The sequence below is a fragment of the Takifugu rubripes genome, chromosome 9, assembly GCF_901000725.2.
Source record: "Takifugu rubripes chromosome 9, fTakRub1.2, whole genome shotgun sequence".
In the NCBI taxonomy this organism is placed as follows: Eukaryota; Metazoa; Chordata; class Actinopteri; order Tetraodontiformes; family Tetraodontidae; genus Takifugu; species Takifugu rubripes.
In genome coordinates, this window is record NC_042293.1 from 11,659,340 (window position 1) to 11,679,219 (window position 19,880).

Below are 19,880 nucleotides of genomic sequence, written 5' to 3' on the forward strand. Positions count from 1 at the left end.
ATATGTAACTATGACAACATTTGCACTGGGCCTCAACTTAAGGAGAACGCATGCACGGGTATTTGGCACTCCATGCTGTTTTGAGTCCCGGGACTCAAGGGCTAACACCAAGATAACGTGCATAACAATTTTAATGCAAGCCCCGTATTTCACTTGTATATTGTTGTATTCAATTATTTGCGTTCATCTTTGCACTGTGGTTCTGTTCCGCTGATGTATTTCACTGTTTTGGTCTCTCAAAACTCACACGAATGTTCGGGGTTCTTCTGTGACAGTCATCATGACAGCTGCTCATCATCATCATCATCACCATCATCATCATCATCATCACCATCATCATCATGATCAAATGCCACATTATATCTACTTTTTCCATTCTGGGTATTAAGGGCTCTTGTACTTTCACCAATATTGCCTGGAACACATGACAAATCAGTCGGACCTTTATCAACACTTTTGTATCCGATGATGGATGAAGACCAAGTATATTTTCACACGTTTCTGTTGGCGACCTGGTTTTAGGAGGGTAAAGGTCACTATCCACATGGTTTTTTCCACCTACTGGGAGGGATTTGGGCTGATTGCACTAACCCTTCACTGTGCTTGACACATTATCTTGTAAAAGTCTAATGATGCCCTGATTTGCGATCAAAGTAAGTTGTAAACAGTTCAAATTGTCCAGCTTTTAACTGAAATGAGGTATGTAGATGACTAATAATGATGGGTTTTTATATCGCTCCAGTTGGTAAATACTTTCAAGTATTTGAAAATTGCAGTAAATGTAGTTGTGTACCATATTTCTATTTTTGTTCAAATGCCACACTTATGTTTGAACTGAATTGGATAGTATTTTTATACTAAAAGTGATATATATACAGTATATGTATGTAAATATATATATATATATATATATATATATATATATATATATAGGAGTGAATCAGATAACTCTTATTTGAAGTAGCACAGATGAAGAGTGCTGTGTAAATAGGTTCAAGGGTAACAGGGTGACTTTTCATCCGAATATCCATAATGATTCCGTCTTTTTGATTGTTATTTCCGTTTATGGAGTTGTGATGCTTGTACATGTTCAATTAAGCTCAAATGATATGTATTGCAACCACTCTTGGGCTCTGCTTGCCCATAACTCCTGGTAGCTGACCTCCGTGACCTCTTGAATACAGTTATAGCACCTTGAACGGTCAAATCACCGCTTCACCAGGCAGTACAGACCTTCTTCATTAATGCCCAGTAGTAGTTCTGCTTTTACACGAGGTGATATATGTGCAGACTTTCTACGGGATGTGAAGTCATTGCCTCCTCCTATTGAACAGATGATATGTATTGACACATCACATGGAGCCATAATTTACCATAACAGTATATTTTTACTATGCTAAATAAGATTCAGCAATGGAAATGCAGTATCTTTCTTCTCTACATGCGGTGCTCTACCTTACTCAAACACCAAACATTTCTTATGCCATACGTAGATTACTGAACTTCACGCTGCCTCTGCTCTCATCCTTTTGCAAATCGTTGTCCGGTTTGAGGATTGTTTTAAGATATCTTGGTTCATTTTCCTCCTGGTTTCTAGACACAAGCTGCAGAAACACCCACAGAAATGCTCTGTGCCTTCACGGTGTGCCCACATCATAAAGCATTTGAGATTCAGTAGAGAGACGCGGCTGCTGCACACACTTTCACTTCCAGAGTTGGGAGCTGAAGTTGGCCGGTTGTGGCTCAGCAGGGCCCCGCGGACTACAAGTGTTGTCTCATCAGTTTAAGTATGTAGTCTTGTAGACAACAGAGGCTTAAAAGTGCACACATCTTTAATATTGAAGGACTTACTTGAAAATAAATTAAATACATGGAATAGAAAACAAAATTAAGGCACTTGAGCTCTGCCCAACTGAAAACTCCATTCAAATTTGTGACGTCTCTTAAAGGTTTTTTGTGTGTATGTCTGTGTGTGTGTTTGTAACCGACAAGGGACTTTTCAATGTGCATCAGGGAAAACTAGTCTTCCTTTGTTGAACTAGCTCAGGTTATAGAACAATAGTGTTCCTTCCTCTGTCTCTCTGGAATGACTTTAAAGTGCTCTGCCTTATAACACACTGATGCCAATAATACTGATATACATGAATTTTGTGTTGATTTTCCAAATCTGACAGAAATTCGTTACCAGGGAGCAGTTGTCGTAGGTCTTTTGTTTGGTTCATGGTTTTTTGTGGCAATATTGTTTGTATGGCAACACAAAAGGACTCACGTTGCCGATGTTTACTGTGGCATGGTAAACGATACTGTAAATGATTGAATGTATATCTAGTCGTTCAGACAATGAAAGTTGACATATGGATTTAAAAATAAAATCGTTTTAAAATGTTATTTTGTGTTGGGGTTTTTTTCATATTAAAATGCCAGCAAACCGTTGTACAAGTATTTGATATATTCACTTGCAGACAAATTAAGTAAATGTATGCAATTTAAGAACATGCTCGTATATTAATATTTTGCTGTAAAAATCAAAGCAGGATTTAAAGGATTTGGTACACGGTAGTTCAACATTCATCGCCACCACTGGAGGGGACGCGACAGTGGTGGTTGACCTGTTACAGTCGGTGCGCTAGAGGGCGCTCTTCCCTTAATATATGCTTATTCTCAACTCTTCTTCTGTCTTCTTGTCACATTGTCCAATATGGCTGCGTCCATGGTGAGGACCTCTCGCTACGTACTGCGGCATCACGCCTGTATTTTGTCCAGGCGGAGGTGTTTTCACCGTACACTGCAGTCTGAACTACATAGTTCTTCGACTTTACTAAGCGGGCTGCTCATTTCACTGAATAAACGCGGTGTTTTGAAGGAATGTTTCCCAGAAAGCGCAGCGCAGGACCAGCTTCCTCACCTCCTCCAGGCCGGCTCTCAGACGGTGTACTGCGGGTTCGATCCCACCGCCGACAGCCTCCACGTAGGCAATTTGTTAGCTTTAATCGCTCTGCTGCACTTCCGTGACGCTGGACACCACGTCCTCGCCGTGGTCGGGGGGGCCACGGCGCAGATCGGAGACCCGAGTGGGAAATCGACCGAGCGGGAGCGTCTGTCTGCAGACACGGTGGAGGCGAACACCCGCAGCATCCGCGATAGCCTGCAGAGGATCTTCACCAACCACGAACTGTGCTTCCACAACAGCTCCAAAAAACTGGGTACCGTGACTGTGTTGAACAATCTGAGCTGGTACAAGGACCGGGGCGTGGTAGAGTTTCTGTCGGAGGCCGGGAGGCACTTTCGGATGGGCACGATGCTCAGCCGCCACAGCGTCCAGTCCAGGCTGCGGAGCCCCGACGGCATGAGCCTGACAGAGTTCGCCTATCAGGTCTTCCAAGCTTATGACTTCTACCACCTGAACCAAATATACGGCTGCAAGATTCAGCTGGGGGGCACCGACCAGCTGGGCAATTTGATGTCTGGCCACGAATTCATCCACAAGTAAATGTTTACCTTCACGGAAATGCAAAACTATCAAACGTTTGATTAATGAAAAAGCATGCAACCGTTGTGTAACCCATCCTGCCACCTCCAGAGTGAGTGGTGAAGAGGTGTACGGCCTCACCATCCCACTGGTCACCAGCTCGGTGGGAGACAAACTGGGGAAGACAGCAGGCAATGCAGTGTGGCTCAACAGAGACAAAACATCTCCCTTTGAACTCTACCAGTTCTTCCTCAGGCTGCCCGATTCCAGCGTAGAGAGGTGGGAGACGCTGAAACGTGCTGATCGAGCGCCGCTGTATGCTTGCATGTCTTTTGCAGGCATCACTTTAGTTCCTTTATGTGCATCATGTGCTGCTTTTGCAGGTATCTGAAGCTTTTCACCTTCTTGCCTCTAGCAGAGGTGGAGAGGCTGATGGAGCAACAGAGAGAGGATCCAGGGAAACGTCTGGCTCATAAAAGACTGGCAGCAGAAGTGACAAAACTGGTACATGGAAAGGAAGGGCTGGGAAGTGCTAAAAGGTCAGAATGTGTGTATGTTTAAAGCACGATAACATTCACACTTTATTCAAACATCAACCAAATTGGGCTTTGTGATTAAAAATCACCGTCCCATACAGCCACATATCACAATCAAGGGCTAATTGCATTAGCATGCACACATTTATTATTTATTAAACGCCATTTACATGTTTGCTGCAGCATTTTAGTCACAAATGAAATGTTTGATGTGAAACTAGGACGTCATTGTTGCATCTTTACACCTCCTTTGAATTTGTACCCCGTTACAGATGCACCAACGCGTTGTACCACAGCAGTGTGCAGGCTTTGGAGGAAATGAGTGATGAGGAGCTTCAGGAGCTCTTCCGAGAAGCTCCTTTTCATGAGCTGCTGCTGGAGCCAGGAACCACTGTGATAGATGCCTGTCGTAAGGTCAACGCCATCCCAGCGGGACAGAAAGGGTAATTATTCTAACTCTGCGTGCCTCGTGTATGACCAGACTTGAGCTTCAAGATAGATTTTGCCTTTGTTGGCTAATAGTGCAAAGTTGTTTCATCACTCCTAAATATTTTATGGTTTTTATGCAGATTTAATGTCAAAAACAGGTTATGTTCATGAGAGACGCGGGTATGTGTTTAAATTTCTTATCCATGCTCAGTTGGATTTTTGGGTATAAATGTGGAAACCTTTTGATATGTTTGAGGTTGTGACATTTGTAGCAAAAAATCAAGGTCATGTCTACATCTGTGTGCAGGTACCAAATGGTGTTGGATGGAGCCGTTTGGATCAACCACACCCGCATGGACAAACCAGAGCAGGTGCTGATCCCTAAGCTTCACATCCTTTCAAATGGACTTACCTTGATCAGAGTTGGGAAGAAGAACTTTTACATCATCAAGTGGCTTGGCCTTTGAGGGTGTCTGCTCTTATATGGGACCAGTTTGACAATTATGGACTATATAGGAAGGTATGGCACCAACCCTTTAAAGCAGGGATGTCCAGATTATTCCACAAAGGGCCATGTGGCTGCAGGTTTATTCTTTTTTGTTCTAGCCTTTGTTTTCTGTCATCACACAATATGTATATACATATAGGTTTGGCATTTGTCTTAAGATATAACATTAAAACAAATTTTTATATAAAACGTTGCCTACTGACTTTGTACACCCTTAGATGTCACCGCTAGAGGGCAGCATTGTCCCGGTCACAGCAGCGACGCTGGCAGCGTTATTAAGCATCTTGCTGTAACCCCGTTGGTAAATAATTGCTCGTATTAAATTTGTATTGCGCCATCTACGGTGTTTGAAGGCTGTGTTTTGCTTTCAGTGATTTATTTTTGTTTCTGTTTCCAAAACCGGGCTCATTTCTTTTAAACTGGCGATTTTGCTTAATTAAAAGTGAAAGGTGTAAATTGCATCAGCCAGAAAGGCATCACTATAAATTGACTCACACATTTTGGTTGGTAGTAGAATTTTTAGACCTTATAAAATTACATTTATTTTACTGTGATACTTATCAAAAATAAATGTTTTAGTATATATTTTTTTCTTAAAGGCTCAAAGTGTAAATAGCTATATCCTCACTGTTAGCTTCTGGGACTTTTATTCGTCGGTGCTTTACTCCTTTCTTTTAGAGATTTGTATTTATTTAATTTATATATTTATTTATGCAGTCGTAGTGTTATTCTCATTATTCTATTTTTAATGCCTATTTTTAAACTGAGGACAGGATCTGAGCATTTGTTGACCTTGGCTTTCTAGCCTTTAGGTATAAAGATACATTCACAGAAATTGCTTTACCTCCACAAACTTGGTGATGGTTGTATGTGATGGTTCACAGAAATCTGATTCTTGAACCCGTAATAGTTTTTAAAATGTTCACGTTTTTGGTCAAATGCTTTGATACTATGGGGTATATGATGGAGGTGAAAAAAATCAAAGATTATTTTCCCCTAATTTTCACAATAATTTTGGTGCGTGGTCTGTTATATTAGTTGCATTAAAAAATATATGTTTAATTTACAGCATTTTATTTACACCTTTTTACACTTGTGTTTTTACACTTGTGTAAAAATGTGGCATTTTTTTTTGTATTTAATCCTGTCAGCAGTTTCCCTACCAACAGCAAAAAATGTAGTGCTCTGGTTGCATGCTTGAAGATTTCTATTTGCAGAATTCAAAATCAAACATCCTGGTGTTGAAAATTGCATACAGATGTGTTAGTGATTTTAATTTCCAGCCGTTGTTATTGATCAGACGCGCTGCGTGAGCGCAAACCTGCTGCAGCTCCGCGGCCACTTTAAGAGAGGGGGCGGGCTTAGCGGATCTGACCAATCAGCGCCCGTTTACGCATTTAAATATCTTGGCGTGTCAATCATTTTTCCCTCCCCCTAGTCGAGCTCCACTCTCAATCCACAGTCAATCGCCATATTGGGTGCTGTGGGGAGGTTTGCCTGCTGTTTCTCTCACTGCGGACCGAATTGACAGAGCGATTCCAGTTCCTGTGCACTTTGTTTTCATGATTCGCGGAGACTTCTGGGGGCTACGTAACACCGCGACCGTTACCGTCTCCGGCTCGGCGTATGCATGGCATAAGGCGTCCTGCGCTTGTTTTTGGATTCTGCTCAGGAAATAAGGTTGCCCGTTGTTTTTAAGCTCTGTGGGGTGTTTTTTTTTTCGAGTGGAAAACTGGACGCTCTCGGCTGCTTGACAAAAATTGTTTTTTCTTCGGGAGGAAAATGTCAGATGTTCGACTATCAAACGGGAGCCCGACGCTGGAGAGGACGGATCCCCGAGTGCCGGATCACCCGAAACCGTCCGCTTGCAGAAACCTCTTCGGCTCGGTGGATCACGAAAAGTTAAAGAGGGATTTTAAGAGACACATGCAGGAGATGGAGAAGGATGCCTCCGCCAAGTGGGGCTTCGACTTTGCCAATGACACGCCGCTGCCCAACAGCAGGTTCGACTGGGAATTAGTGGATTGCAAAGACGTCCCGAATTTCTACTGCGCCCAGACGCGGAGAGAGAAGGGCGTCTGCCCTGCTGGGAATAACAATGTGGATCTAAATGGGAATCATAACTGTGTTGTGGCTCCGTGCGAAGACGGCGACAGGTCCGACGGTCAGATGGAGTGCACGGAGCAGTGTCCCGGGCAGAGGAAGAGACCTGCATGCCACGGTACTCCATTAGTATGACAATAACCCCACATTTTCCCCGTGGTGCGTTTCAGCGTAACAGGTAGCCAGACTGGGGCTGATTGCACCGTCTCTGGCAGCGAGGACGAGCCTCAGCTGAAATGCATCAGAAATCACTGCTAATGGCCAATGTTGCTGCTTGATTTAGAGTCGGGACAGTTCCGAAGTCGCAGTTTTTCTTTTTCTTTTTTTTTTTTTTTTTTTTTTAAAAACTCACGCCAAACTTTACTTTTGCAGACCCCTCGGCCCAAAATAAGAGGTCGCACACCAGCACAGATGAGGTTATTTGTCCAAGCCTAAGCCAGTCTGCAGAACACACACCCAGAAAGAAAAGTCCCAAGAGGCAAACGTGAGAGGAGAAAATGGTAAGGAATTATTTTAGATTTCAGCATTGTGCGTCGTAGATCTGTAGCGTTCGCAGCTGCTTTTGAGTTGTTGTTTTGTTGGGGTTTTTTTTGTTTTTTTTAGCTTTTGGTTCGGATTAAATGTCTGCTTCAAATATGTCTGCAGCTTTGACAAAAACAAAAACACGCGATTGTGCATTTCAGAAGTGCTGTCAGTCATTTGGTGAGCAGCGGTGGGAGTAAAAGTGTCGGTCGCAGCTGGAAGCCTCGTTTCTATTTGTGCTCTTTCGATCGTGAGAGGAGTGAAAACAGAAGAAACGTGGCCGAACTTTTTTTTTTTTTTTTTTTTACTACAACCTCTGTCTGCAAGGACGAGCCCGAGTTTCCGACTAAAGTGTAAACAAGTGCTGCACAACAGTGTAGTAGTAACACGTCAGCAGCCACTGCCCTCGGCTGAGCAGAGCAGGGACGGGAAGGGGCTGGTCCGTGTGTGTGCGTGCTTGCGCGTGCGTGCGTGCGTGCGTGCCTGTGTCACTTTGCACTGTTACAACACACCCGTCCGTCTCTGCGGTGAGCCCACGAAGCCTGAAGTCTTGGGAGGGGGGGCGGGATTGGTGAAAGCAAGAGATTAAAGAAGTATTTTAGCGCGAAAGCTGCAGCATTGTTGGATTGTTTTTCTTTCTTTTTTTTTTTCTTTTTTTAATTTTGCAAAGTTGCATAACTTTTAATAATTTCTCGTCGATTAAAAGCAGTTTCTTACACTTTGGTTTGAGTGGGCTAAGGTGCCACATGGGTGCAGCAGCTGTCAGTGCAGAGAAGCAGCACTTGATCCACTAATTGCAGCACAAAGTCGTGTTTGACATCAGATGATTTTAGATGATCAAGTCAATCCTCTAATGTGGCCCTTTTTTTCACCCCCACAGAGCCGAAGACGAAACCTCAGTGTTGGCTTTTCTTTTTTTTTTCTTCCTCTCCTCTTTTTCTTTTCTTTTGAAGAGGAACTACATGGCACCAGAAACATATCAACTCTCCTGACGACGGGGGAGGACGCTGTTGAAGCACTGAATAGAAACACTAAAGTTGTGGCACTCAATTAAAAAAGTTACTGCCTCTAAAAGCAGTGGATGTAGCAGTGTGCAATTAGGTTTGATTTCCTTTTTTGCTCCTTTTTTTTTTTTTTTTTTTTACTACCTGTGTGTAAATAAATATACATATATTATATTTTCCTCCAAATGTAGCACATGATAAAAACATTGATTTGAACACAAATCCTTTATGTAAAAAAAAAAAAAAAAAGTGTGAATTATTTTTTATTTGACTTGAATTGCAGTGTAGTTTGATGTTTCCAAAATGCTGTTGCATTGGTTTATTCAAGTTGCCTGGAAGCTAGAGTGTGACTGGCACAGTCCCTGCTTTTGTTCCCTTCAAAAACAGAACCATGACTCCTTTACAGTTTCTCAACAGTGTGTCTTCACTCCGTCATCTTCCCAGCCCAGCAGTGAAGAACGGTGCAGGTGTCGCCCCTTTTCATTACAGACAGTGTCACCGAACCCAGATTTGCAACGTAGATGACTGTACCCCGTAAATTAACCCAGAGCAAACTTAAAAATTAATCAGAGGATTAATCACCCCGTATTTATTCAGATAGGTGCATTTAACTTCTGTTTAGTCCTGGAATATTCCTCATTTCCCCTGTTGTCCTGCACACCTCGCCCTCTCTGTAATGGTGTGGTTTGGGTGTCTTTTTTTTTTTTTTAATTTTCTGAAGGTGTGAGGTACTCGGATATTGAAGGACAAAGACCATGCACACTGCACAGGTTGTGTTGTAAAGCCATCCTCTTTGACTTTCTTCTCCAGCCTTGATATACAGAGTTTTTCTTTTCTGTTCTGAAAGTGGTTGAATGTCCCAACAATACCAAATAACCTGGTTGCTTCAGTTCAGCCCCCCCCCACAGCACCGGCCCATGCTCCCCCGAATGACTTCACATCGTGTTACTTTGTGATGACCTCGACTCAAAGCAGTTGTGTGTTTGTTAGCCTGCTGAGGATGCAGAGGCGTGCGTCTGTATTTGCCTAAAACTGTGGGCTATCTTCAGAGACCAGTGCACCCGGGTGGAGAGAAACCATCTTGTGTCAGTAATGCAGTCACCATGCCTGTGTATTTGTGTAAATCTTTGCAATGTACCTATGTACATAATTTTGTAAAAAAAAAAATAAAAATGGACAAAAACAACAAAAAAAAGACACTGAGAAATTATACTAACTTATTTATGTCAAGTTTTTTTTTTTTTTTAATGTAGAATAAAATTGGTATTTGATTACGGTTATCCAAAGTGGCATTTACTTTATAATTATTTTTTTTTAAAACATTATTTTGGTAGGTGTTTTTTTTTTTTTTCTTATCAATAAGGTTGCAAACTGAGCCTGATAAAATATTTGTTGTGCATTTTGTAATGTGTGGTTATAAAATGTGTTGCAATCAATTAAAAGATGAAATGAAATCTGACTCAGGGGTGCTGTTTGTTCCACCAATCCAAGTTTTTCTTGCTCTTTTTGGGCATCTCAAAGCCGGAAGCGCGGCCGCGCATCTGCAGCATCTCTTGATTTATATGCATGGAAGAATGTGGGAATAACGCAGTGACACTCCCTGCGTGAGTCCACCAGCCTTTCAGCGGGCTGATGATGGACACTTCAATCATCCAATCAGATCGAGAGAGGGAAAAGCAGACCACTTGTTGCAACCAATGACGTGCAGGCTGGAAAAAATGTAAGCGCTTAGAGCTCAGAATACGATCCTCTGCAACTGGAAGGTAAAATACTGCAACTCCAATAATAATTCCATCATTTAATATCCCTGCCTTTGTGTGTGTGTCTAGGTGTGTGTCTGCGTGTGCTCTGTGGGAAAGTGCGCGTGCAAACAAATGTGTTGAAAATGAAAAAAGCCTAGTCATTTTATTTTATGAGTCTTGTCATCTCTAGATGTCATGAAGCTTATTGCTGATTCAATTATTTCCCCTCACTTTTATATATTCATGTTTTGGGAGGACGTGCTATAGTTAGTGGTGTCTGTGTGTGTGTGTGTGTGTGTGTGTGTGTGTGTGTGTGTGTGTGTGCATTTATCTCAAGCAGTGTATTTTTGCAGGCTACCTGCTATTTACTGTGAATATATGATGGGGAATTTAACAACGATCTTTCACTTTTTAAATATATTTATTAAAATATATTTTAGATGTGTTTATGTGACATCTGTTTTATTACTAAAGGTTTCACCATCTAGTAAATTAGACACAATGGTTTAGGCACTGTAATTAAAAGCCCCTGTTTTTGTTTTATTTGAATTTATTTCATTTTGTTTCATTGGTGGTGTAAGCACAGCCCTGATCTATTGCTGGTGACCTTTGACCGGGACACATTTGGTGACACATGTATCTGGCTTTCTATTATGATGCATCATTTGCTGCAGAACCCTAATGAAAGCTTTCACTGCACTACTTCCTGCTTGTGTCACAGACACAGGAAGGCACCTGCAGCAGCACTTTATAGGGTGTGTGTGTGTGTGTGTGTATGGTGAGGTTAGTGGGGAGTCCTGAAGTGTGCAGGTGGGTAACCTCAGTTCAGTCGTCCACCCCCACTCTGAGTCCAGCCCATTGTCCCACTGTGTGGGTCTTTGTGTGTAGAGCCATTGTGAGGGGCCGGGGCTGGTCACTGTTGTGTCTGGGGCTTCTCTGCCCAGACAAAGAGCCCGTCTATGAGCCTCCACCCTGCCCAAACAACAGGCGGACTGACTGACTGACTTACAGCCTGATTGAATGACTAGATATCTGACTGACTGCATCACTAGATGGCTGACTTTTTGACTGAAGGCTGACCAGGTGTCTGTCTGATCGGCTGATTGATTGACCGGAGGCAGAAGAAGTGAAAGTCAGTGTGTGTGTGTGTGTGTGTGTGTGTGTGTGAACTGAGAAAAGCATGAGTGCAATTTGAGAAAATAAAAAAATATGAGTTCAGGTGAGATTAAAATCTTGTATTTATTGTAGGGATTTATTATTTATTTTAATTGATCAAGTCCAATTTTTTATGAATAATTATTATAATTTTTTTAAAAATCAAACATGCTTGCTGAAAAAGTGTTGCTTGCTGTTCTACCTGCAAAACGGTTGATATGGCAGTACATGCAATGCATATAAGGCAACATATGCAATTTAATTATATACAGAACCATAGCAAAGACTGGGTATGGGTGTGTGTGTGTGTGTGTCTGTCTGTGTGTGTCTGTGTGATCAGTGCATTTATATATGCAGTAAAAAATATTAACCAAAACAACAGCAAGGGATTTTATTGTTTTGATTTTTTTTTATCTATCTGGCATCAAAACATATAATTTCATAATTTCACCTGACTGGCTTACACACACACACACCCACCCACACACACACACACACACACACAGACACTTTTGTGGCTACAAAATGTTTTGTTTATACAACACACTGATTTAACGGAGTCCACACAAGCAAGTCAGTGTGCAGTCCGATTTTATCGGGTTTTATTTTTTTTGTGCTGCATTTGAACCTTTAACCCCTGACAGAAGTAACTTCATCATCTCTCAGTTTTCTCCCCTTCACTTCTGCACTATGTGTAAATTCCTTTAACCCTCCACAATGACAGAGAGCATGTGCTGAGAGTAAACAGTCGGCCTGACATGCTGTGTAAAAGGCATCCATACAGGCACAGAAGGGCAATTATTCCAGAGGTCAGTCCTGACACTGCTGCGTGTGACCGCTCTGATGCAACACCAGCTCTCCTTGCATAATCAACACCTTTTCTGCTGCAGCCGGAACATCCCCAGAAAGCATTCCCGTAAACCGGCCCTCGATCACAGCAACCCAAACAAAACCACAGAACTTGAGGAAATAGCAGTGTCAGCCTGGCCCAGACGTGGACGGCATCGCCGGCCCGGTCCTCTCCCCAGAATCTCACATGTGCCGCGAATTCACACTTGGTCACTAAACCAACAAACGCAGGTTATCTTTTCCTGTTAACCGCCCCTGCACTTAATATAAAGTCACAAGTTCCTCTCCATGTTTCCTGCCCAGACCACAACCCACGTCACCAAGCTATTCCTTTGGCACGCTGGGCTCTCAATGAGGGGAAATCAAGTGCACACCAAATAAAAATCCGTCATTCCCTCTTTTTCCCTCCCTCTTTACTTTCTCTCTCCAGCAGGACATTTTGCATCTAGACCATATTTTTTTGGGGGATTTTTTTTCTTGTTTATTTATTTATTTATTTTTGCATGGCCTTTGTCTTTGCCTGCCTGGAATGCCTGCGGTGGTGGTGCGGGGGCGGTGAGCATGAATTTTTGGACACCTCGGTGGGATTCAATCAGCCAGGGGAGCTGGATCAATACAGGGAAAATACTCGGACCTCGAATGCAGTGATGGGAGAGGCAGAGCGGAGGAGATGCTGCAGAGCATCAAATGACAGATGTGTATCAGCTTGTGTGTGTGTGTGTGTGGGCGTGTGTGTGTGTGTGTGTTGGGGGGGGTGCTCAAAGTAGCACACCTGCAGCCCATCAAAGAGCTTTTATCTTTTATCAATGCAAATCTGCTCAAGCACGCAGTACAAGACGTGGAAACAAGCAGGCTGTGTCACACACTCCTCCCTCTCGCTCCTCTCTCCCTGCTGGTCAGTGTCGTTCGCTCCTGCCTGATCGGTGGATAGTACCTGGGCCCAGTAATCCTTTCAGGAATGTCCGTGGATGCATTTAGATGCTTTTGGCGGAGAAGCCGAAGCCCAAACAGTCAATACACTTGAATTTGTGTAATTTCACCATATCATTCTAAACACTCGAAGGAGGCACAGATTTTTATATCTGTCACAAAATCACCTTGAAAATAAAAATCAAACATGTTACAGGGATTTTTTTTTTTTTTCATCTGAACCTTGTGCCATCCAGCAGAACGTCTCTGCACAGGCGGTGATGATGACAGGATGGGTGTGTTAGGATATGAAGTGAATTTGACGCAAAATATTTTCATGTGATGCAACTTTTGGTAAGAATTGCACAAGTTTCTGTGGCAACAATTCCAGGCATCTAAAATACACCTTACAACACCGACTGCAACATACACATTTAAGTACATCACATGCACACGAGTTGGTCGATCATAATCAGAAAAATATATATTTATTTATTTTTACAGTATAAAAAATATAGACTGTCAATTTTCCGCCTTTCACAAAGTGATCCAGATTTCACAAGGATATTAATCGAGTGTGTGTGTGTGTGTGTGTGTGTGTGTGTGTGTGTGTGTGTGTGCGTGTGTGCGTGTGTGTGTTTAAGTCTTCTATTTCTTTTTATTTTTTTATTTTTAGTGCTGCCTCCTCAGTCTCAGTGTTGTACAGTAAAGATTTTTTTTTAGGGATCTAAGCTCATTGTTCTGGACATACAGTTATGGTGCATTTGGGATATCTCCAAAAAAATGTCCTATTTTGAAAACCCAATAAAAGTGTGAGTGTGCTCAGGAGATGTGTTGCGTCTGTTTGTGGGGCAAGCCCTGGCATCATGCCTTCGTGCCTTAAAGACATCAGGTTCATCAGGCCACGCCCACACGGACGCCCACATGCACAGGACAAGAGGTGATGCGGGGAAAGGATGCTGGGCTGTGCAATGATGGGAGTTTTTTTTTTTTTTTGGTGTGTTTTCGGCGCAACACCTTTTTCCTTTTTAAACACACAAAGGATATGAGTTCAGTTCATTTCATACATGTGGAATTCAACGACTCGTCCTGCTCTGTGCCAAAAAGCTTCAGTAATGGTGCAATTCAAAGGAATTAGTGAAACTGTATTTGACAGGCTTTCAGTTTAATCCTCGGGCTTTGTTTTCATGAACCTTTGGTCACTTTTGTGACTGCTGTTACAAACTGAAACATAACACCAGACAGACATTCTGTGATTGTTTAGAATATCACATATTGTTTTGAAATCGCCACCCTCTTCCTCTTACAGTAGCCCTGTGGTGCAGCTGTCTACCATACCTAACATTCTGCCTCGGCGAGCCAAACCCCAGCACACCACTGAAGTCCTTCCAGTTTCTTGCCAGGAATGTTTTCCCTGTCTGGCAGAAAAGCACCCAATAATATGACTTACAAGCCAGCCCCCAATCAGCTCTCCTTACACCCCCGTGGCACCTCATAGCCCTCTTAAAACCCCACTAAATGCTGCAAAAAACCGTAACGACACATTAGCAGCAGCACCACCAGTTAGCATAACCGGCCCTGGGAGGGGTGTCTGTTGCTGGCTGAACCCACAATGTGAAACTGAGCAGCTCGGATGGATCTTTGGATGCAAACGGTTTCTGCTGTTGTTCTTGGCTGCACGGCTTCCCTCTGGTCCCAGGGAGGGGTGCACCACGGCGCACCACAGACATATGGCTGAGGGAAAGCTCGTAAGGCTAAAGGTCATGGGGGGTCAGTCTAACCTCCTGACCTGTGGTTGATTTATTATCCCATGGGGTGATGTCGCCCTGCTTGGACCAGAAAGGGAGAGGGTAAGAGGGCGTACTGTATCTGTTGCTTTTGTGAGCAGCTACATAAAATGACGTTTTCTAGGTTTGGGTAAATAGCTGCAAAGCCCTGAAGATCTTAAAATATGGGGAACTTTAAAAACCTGAAACAGGAGCGTTAACGTTGACTTAAGGAGGTGCTGTTTGCTGTATCAATATCCCATTTTTTCATCCTGATTGAGATATATTGGTATGACTTCAATGATATCACAGATGTATCTTAGTGCATCAGTCAGTGTAAGTTAGCAGACCTTTTTAGATTAAAGGACCAGTTTTAGAAAAATTGTCCTTGTAGTACAACTGCATTTGTTTTAAATTTAGGGGATTTTAACACAGTATATGGCTTTTTACCAAAATTCAGGAAATCAACATAAATTCATCCCAGATTTAAAAAAATAAATAAAGACATTCTTGTTCCATATTTAAGCAAGTGAAGATGCTGACATTGTGAGTCAATATTGGGGACAATAAAGATTTTTGGGAACGTTTGTCTCTGATTTTACTTTACTCGGTTGACCTTTTCTTTTGTTTATGTCCTCTTGCTCTTCCTACTATCCCATAAGCATTCCTAATTCTAGACTTTCATCTCCAGTCAAATACCACCCCAGATGGTAATTGAAATCTTTCCCCTCGTTTTATCCGCAATAATAGTGGAAATAAGAGCTGTACATAACTTAGTATTGCAGCAGCAGCATTGCCCATATTCAATATTTTGTGTTAAAGACAAGGGGAGGAGGCAGCAACTGTCCTCATGGCAACTGCTGACCTTGACTATTTTGAGACGACTCTTGAGTCGCCGGCATCAGCTGCTTCTGACACATCTTTTCAAATCTTGGTTGACACAGTAAAAACACAAACACATGTGCACACACCTGTCGGCTCATATCTGCTTTCATATAGAACTGCTGGGCCTCTACATGCCCGGGCCCCTCTGCAGACAGGTGGCTTCCAAGCCCCCCTGTGGTGGGCAGTCCTGACTGTATACAGCCCGACAAGCACCACCCGCCAACCACGGCCTCCCAGCTGAGCCGCTGTGACTGTTCCAATTTATTTTTGGATTTGATGTGACTTTTTTTTGTGCGCTAGAACTGTGAGGCAAGAATCTACAGGGGCAGAGGAAAAGATTTTGGTTTGTAGTTTTTTGAGGATTATGTTTAAATAAGGAAGGACTACATCTATAGATTCTAGAATTTAACCCTTTATACTCTGGAAAGATGCCCTTAAACCTGTTGGGTAATCAATTTGGGTAATCTTTTTTTTTTTAACAACTGCTGTGACGATATTGCATTTTGTCAGAATACAACCAAATTCAGGATATTTTAACATTTTTACCAACAGATGTAACAATATGTCTAAGTGCCTGTGATGCAATCCCCCCCCCCCCCCCCCCCCCCCTTTACTTCTGCATGGTCCAACCATGTTCTTTTTTCAGGTGCAAAGATCAAAGCCTCCACAGTTGATTGACAGCCTTTTATGACAGCATGAGTTCCTCCTCCACACAGATTTCACTTTCTATGTTCTTTGACAGTGCGTCCCTTATAGTCCTCTTTTAACTACTTCCTCTGATCCAGTCCTCTTCTCTGTGTACTTCTGAGATCAAACTGCCGTTTGAAGTGGAGGTCTCCCTCTCTTCCTTCTGTCGAGGCTAGAGATGAAAGAGGAACACAGGGTGACACTCGGTGGCCCGTGCAGACGGAGGGAGCCACAGGGTCTCTTGCTCCTTGTTTCTCAACTCGCCAAATTCCCCCAACGGTGATGCAGACCAGAGGAAGTGAAAAGGCAGCGCTCTGCAGTCGTCTGGCCCTTATAGGCTCTCTGAATAATTGAAAATGCCTTTGCCCTTCTCTTTGCACTCTTCTTAAGCTCATTTATGTTCCAGCTCTTCTCCCACTTTCCTCCGAGGCCCCTCCCACTGAATCTCTGAGCGCTAGCCTGTGCTGATCTTGGGACATCCCCAGCATTTTTTGGCATTTGAGGGAAAATATAATTGAGTTGTAATACAAGACATATTCTCTTTTTCCATTTCCTTGACTTGTTCAGTGGGTTATGGAATACCGAGGTTCAAAGTAGGTGAAGGGAACATGGTTATTTTTTTTCTTTCCTCTCTCCCAATGAGGTGATTGTAGTGTTGAACAAAACCTAAAATGCATAGTTAAGGACTTTTAAATTGCACGGAAATGTTGACCCAGTTCAGATGGAAATTTTTAAAAGAAAATGGAATGAAATGAAAATCTGTAGGACACAGTTTCCAACCAAAGCAAATTATGAAATAGAGGAGCTGATAATCAAGTTTCACCCAATTCAAGAAGGCGAGCCAGCGGGTAATGAAATGAAAGTTTATTTTTTACAGCAGGACTACGGTTAACAGGGTGAATATCATCTACAACACGTTCATCTGTATAACAGGATACCCTTTTACCACATTGCCCACCACTTCATATCCTAGCCTATGTGTTGATCTTTGACAATCATTATAAATACAGTAAGGCAACTTCTTTATTTACAGATCTTACAAAACTGTACAAGAGAACTGATAGACAAATATGTGCATCAAAGTCCGTCACTTAAATTACAATTTCTTTAGATTACAGCCCCTTTGAGTATTATCAATGGTAATATCTATTTTCCATCACAAAAAATGATAACAAACACTAATGATGAAAGTAAGCCTTTCCGCTTTCTTCTTTTCATTGTTATTACTTGTATATCTTTTTAGGAATGTACATGCATTATTAATGGAAGCCTTCCATACAGTAGCAACATAGCTGAGTTATTTTCTATTTCCTACTTCCCTCAGCATCCTGACAGATGAATACTATAAGCAAGTGAACCAAGTTAGTGTGTTATCTTTGTATTTTAAACACACGCTCTCAGCGGCAGCTGGTGATTTCTAAACATTTCAGACCGAATTAGCATGCGAGTTCTTCATAGCTCTTAGTTTAAATACTGCACATTTTCGAGTGTTTCTTGTCATTACGTGCACACTGTGAGCAAATCTCTCCTTCCCTAAATAACCCAGAATCTAATTAGCCCTGGAGAGGAAAACAATCAGAGTTTAAATGGGGCAAATTTGTTTCAAATTGCCTGCAGAGGTGGGAGCCCCTTTAAGACGCTAATAGAGGGCCTTAAGCCGGGGTCCCATTGATGGTAGGAGTGGTGGGGTTTTTTTTGGTTTTTTAAAAAAGTATACTTTAGGTCTATCAGTGGACGCTTTGGAAAACACAGAGATCATGCCATAATGTTAGTCTGCAGGCCAGTGGATCATGTCACAAGGGTTTGGCTATTCCTGTTAGCTTTGACACGGCTGTCCATCAGCACTATGGTAACCAGTCCCCCCAGACATATTATCCATTTTTGACTCTATGCTTCGGGTCTCAAAAACAGGGCAAAGTCAATGGATAATCTACCCTTCCCTCCCCGTGTCATTTGATCACTATTAATAAACAACCGCTGCAGGCAGAGTACAGTTAGGGTGGATGGATATGTAGCTATGGAAATAACTGTGAGCACTGAGGGTGGATGCTGCCAAGATAATCAGAGGTACTTGAGGAATGCCTTAGGCATGGCAGGACTGGGTTTTTCTTTGCGTCTTTGGGGAACATGAGGGCTTTGATTCTATTACCACTTCATTACCGAGATAGTTAGCTTTGTAATAATATTTGGAGTAAAGGAATGCCACTAAGTGACGGGCTATACTTGAATTAAGATTATCTGAGCCAAGTGATGTAAATTCATGCCACGATAAAATGGTTGTATGCATTTGAGGAAGACAGAGAGCCCACAAAGCTAATGCAAATACTACAGCTTCATTTACATGGGAAAAAAGATCCATGAGAGGGATAAAAACACGATGCTCTGGGTTACTCGTCCCTCCTGAACCAAATCGACAATAAAGGCTTTACTCTCCCCAGCAATCGAACATGGAAGAAATGGAAGAGAATGAGCAATAGTGGAAGACAATGCCCATCTATAATTTGGACCTGTACCTCCCATTACAGGGGGGTAGATTATCTTAGGGTGCTATCACACGAGGCAACCATGCCGTGCCGCAGCTCGTTTGACCTCCCAAAGTCTGGCTTATGTGACCCCTGCATGCTACTGTGAGCTCTGGCCTGGTTGGAAAAAAGCATCCTTCAGCCAAGGCATGCTGCATAATGTGCACATGATGTATTATCATTGCAGCCATTGATCTTCACCATTATTTAACAGCAATGCTGGCAAAGGATTTACACCGGCCCAACGCAAATGTGAATGTGCCGAGTCTGTTGACTAAAACCTGGCGTGTTATGTGTTGTCCTCCACTGTGCTGACAGTGTAAACATGTTATCCGTTAAAGAAACATTGACTGAAAGGTGCTGTAAAGCCATATTCATCTTGCAAGGAGAGTGGTGCCTAGAGAACTGTGGCTGCGTGTCGTTGGAAGGGTTTAGGAGGAGGTAGAATGTTGCTCTGCGCCGCGCAGGGCAGGGGGGCCCAGTGTGAGTGCACCCTGACTGAACTCCTAGTCCTTTCAGTGTCCTACAGTAATGATGCCACCATACCCAATGGCATCACGGGCCCTCGTCGATGCTGATGCCCATGCGCTTCTGGATGGTCACCCTCCGGATGGAAGGCTGAGAAGTGAGCTCCGGCTTGGGCGGAAACTGTTCCAACAGAATTCGCAGAACAGAGTCCATTTTCTTGTCCATCTGACGTACCTGGAGTTAACAAGAGAAACAAGTTAGGTCACCTGGATGCCTCCAAGATAAAGGCCCTGAACACGAATAAACAAAGAATGCAGTTTTGTTTT

At 42.8% G+C, this 19,880-nt stretch overlaps 3 protein-coding genes across 6 annotated transcripts in view; 2 read left to right on the plus strand and 1 right to left on the minus strand.

The window, feature by feature from the left end:
* The first annotated feature begins 2,676 nt into the window (after positions 1-2,676).
* yars2 (tyrosyl-tRNA synthetase 2, mitochondrial) lies at positions 2,677-5,283 on the plus strand. Its single transcript, XM_003967613.3, has 5 exons — positions 2,677-3,486; positions 3,581-3,748; positions 3,853-4,008; positions 4,278-4,448; positions 4,742-5,283. The coding sequence occupies exons 1-5, from the start codon at positions 2,699-2,701 to the stop codon at positions 4,899-4,901; spliced, it is 1,443 nt and encodes a 480-aa protein (XP_003967662.1). The 5' UTR covers positions 2,677-2,698; the 3' UTR covers positions 4,902-5,283.
* Positions 5,284-6,371: 1,088 nt separating this feature from the next.
* Positions 6,372-10,007, plus strand: cdkn1bb (cyclin dependent kinase inhibitor 1Bb). The gene is made up of 3 exons (XM_003967486.3): positions 6,372-7,163; positions 7,418-7,545; positions 8,448-10,007. Exons 1-2 carry the CDS (start codon positions 6,725-6,727, stop codon positions 7,531-7,533), a joined length of 555 nt encoding a protein of 184 aa, XP_003967535.1. The 5' UTR covers positions 6,372-6,724; the 3' UTR covers positions 7,534-7,545; positions 8,448-10,007.
* A 7,438-nt stretch (positions 10,008-17,445) lies between these two features.
* The window catches only part of kcnq1.2 (potassium voltage-gated channel, KQT-like subfamily, member 1.2), a 104,491-nt gene continuing 102,056 nt past the window's right edge, over positions 17,446-19,880 (minus strand). For all 4 annotated transcript variants that reach the window (XM_029841223.1, XM_011607613.2, XM_029841220.1 and 1 more), the window contains one exon: positions 17,446-19,788. In XM_029841223.1, coding sequence (XP_029697083.1) covers positions 19,642-19,788 — 147 coding nt within the window. In that variant the 3' untranslated portion in view covers positions 17,446-19,641. The remainder of the gene's footprint in view (positions 19,789-19,880) is intronic.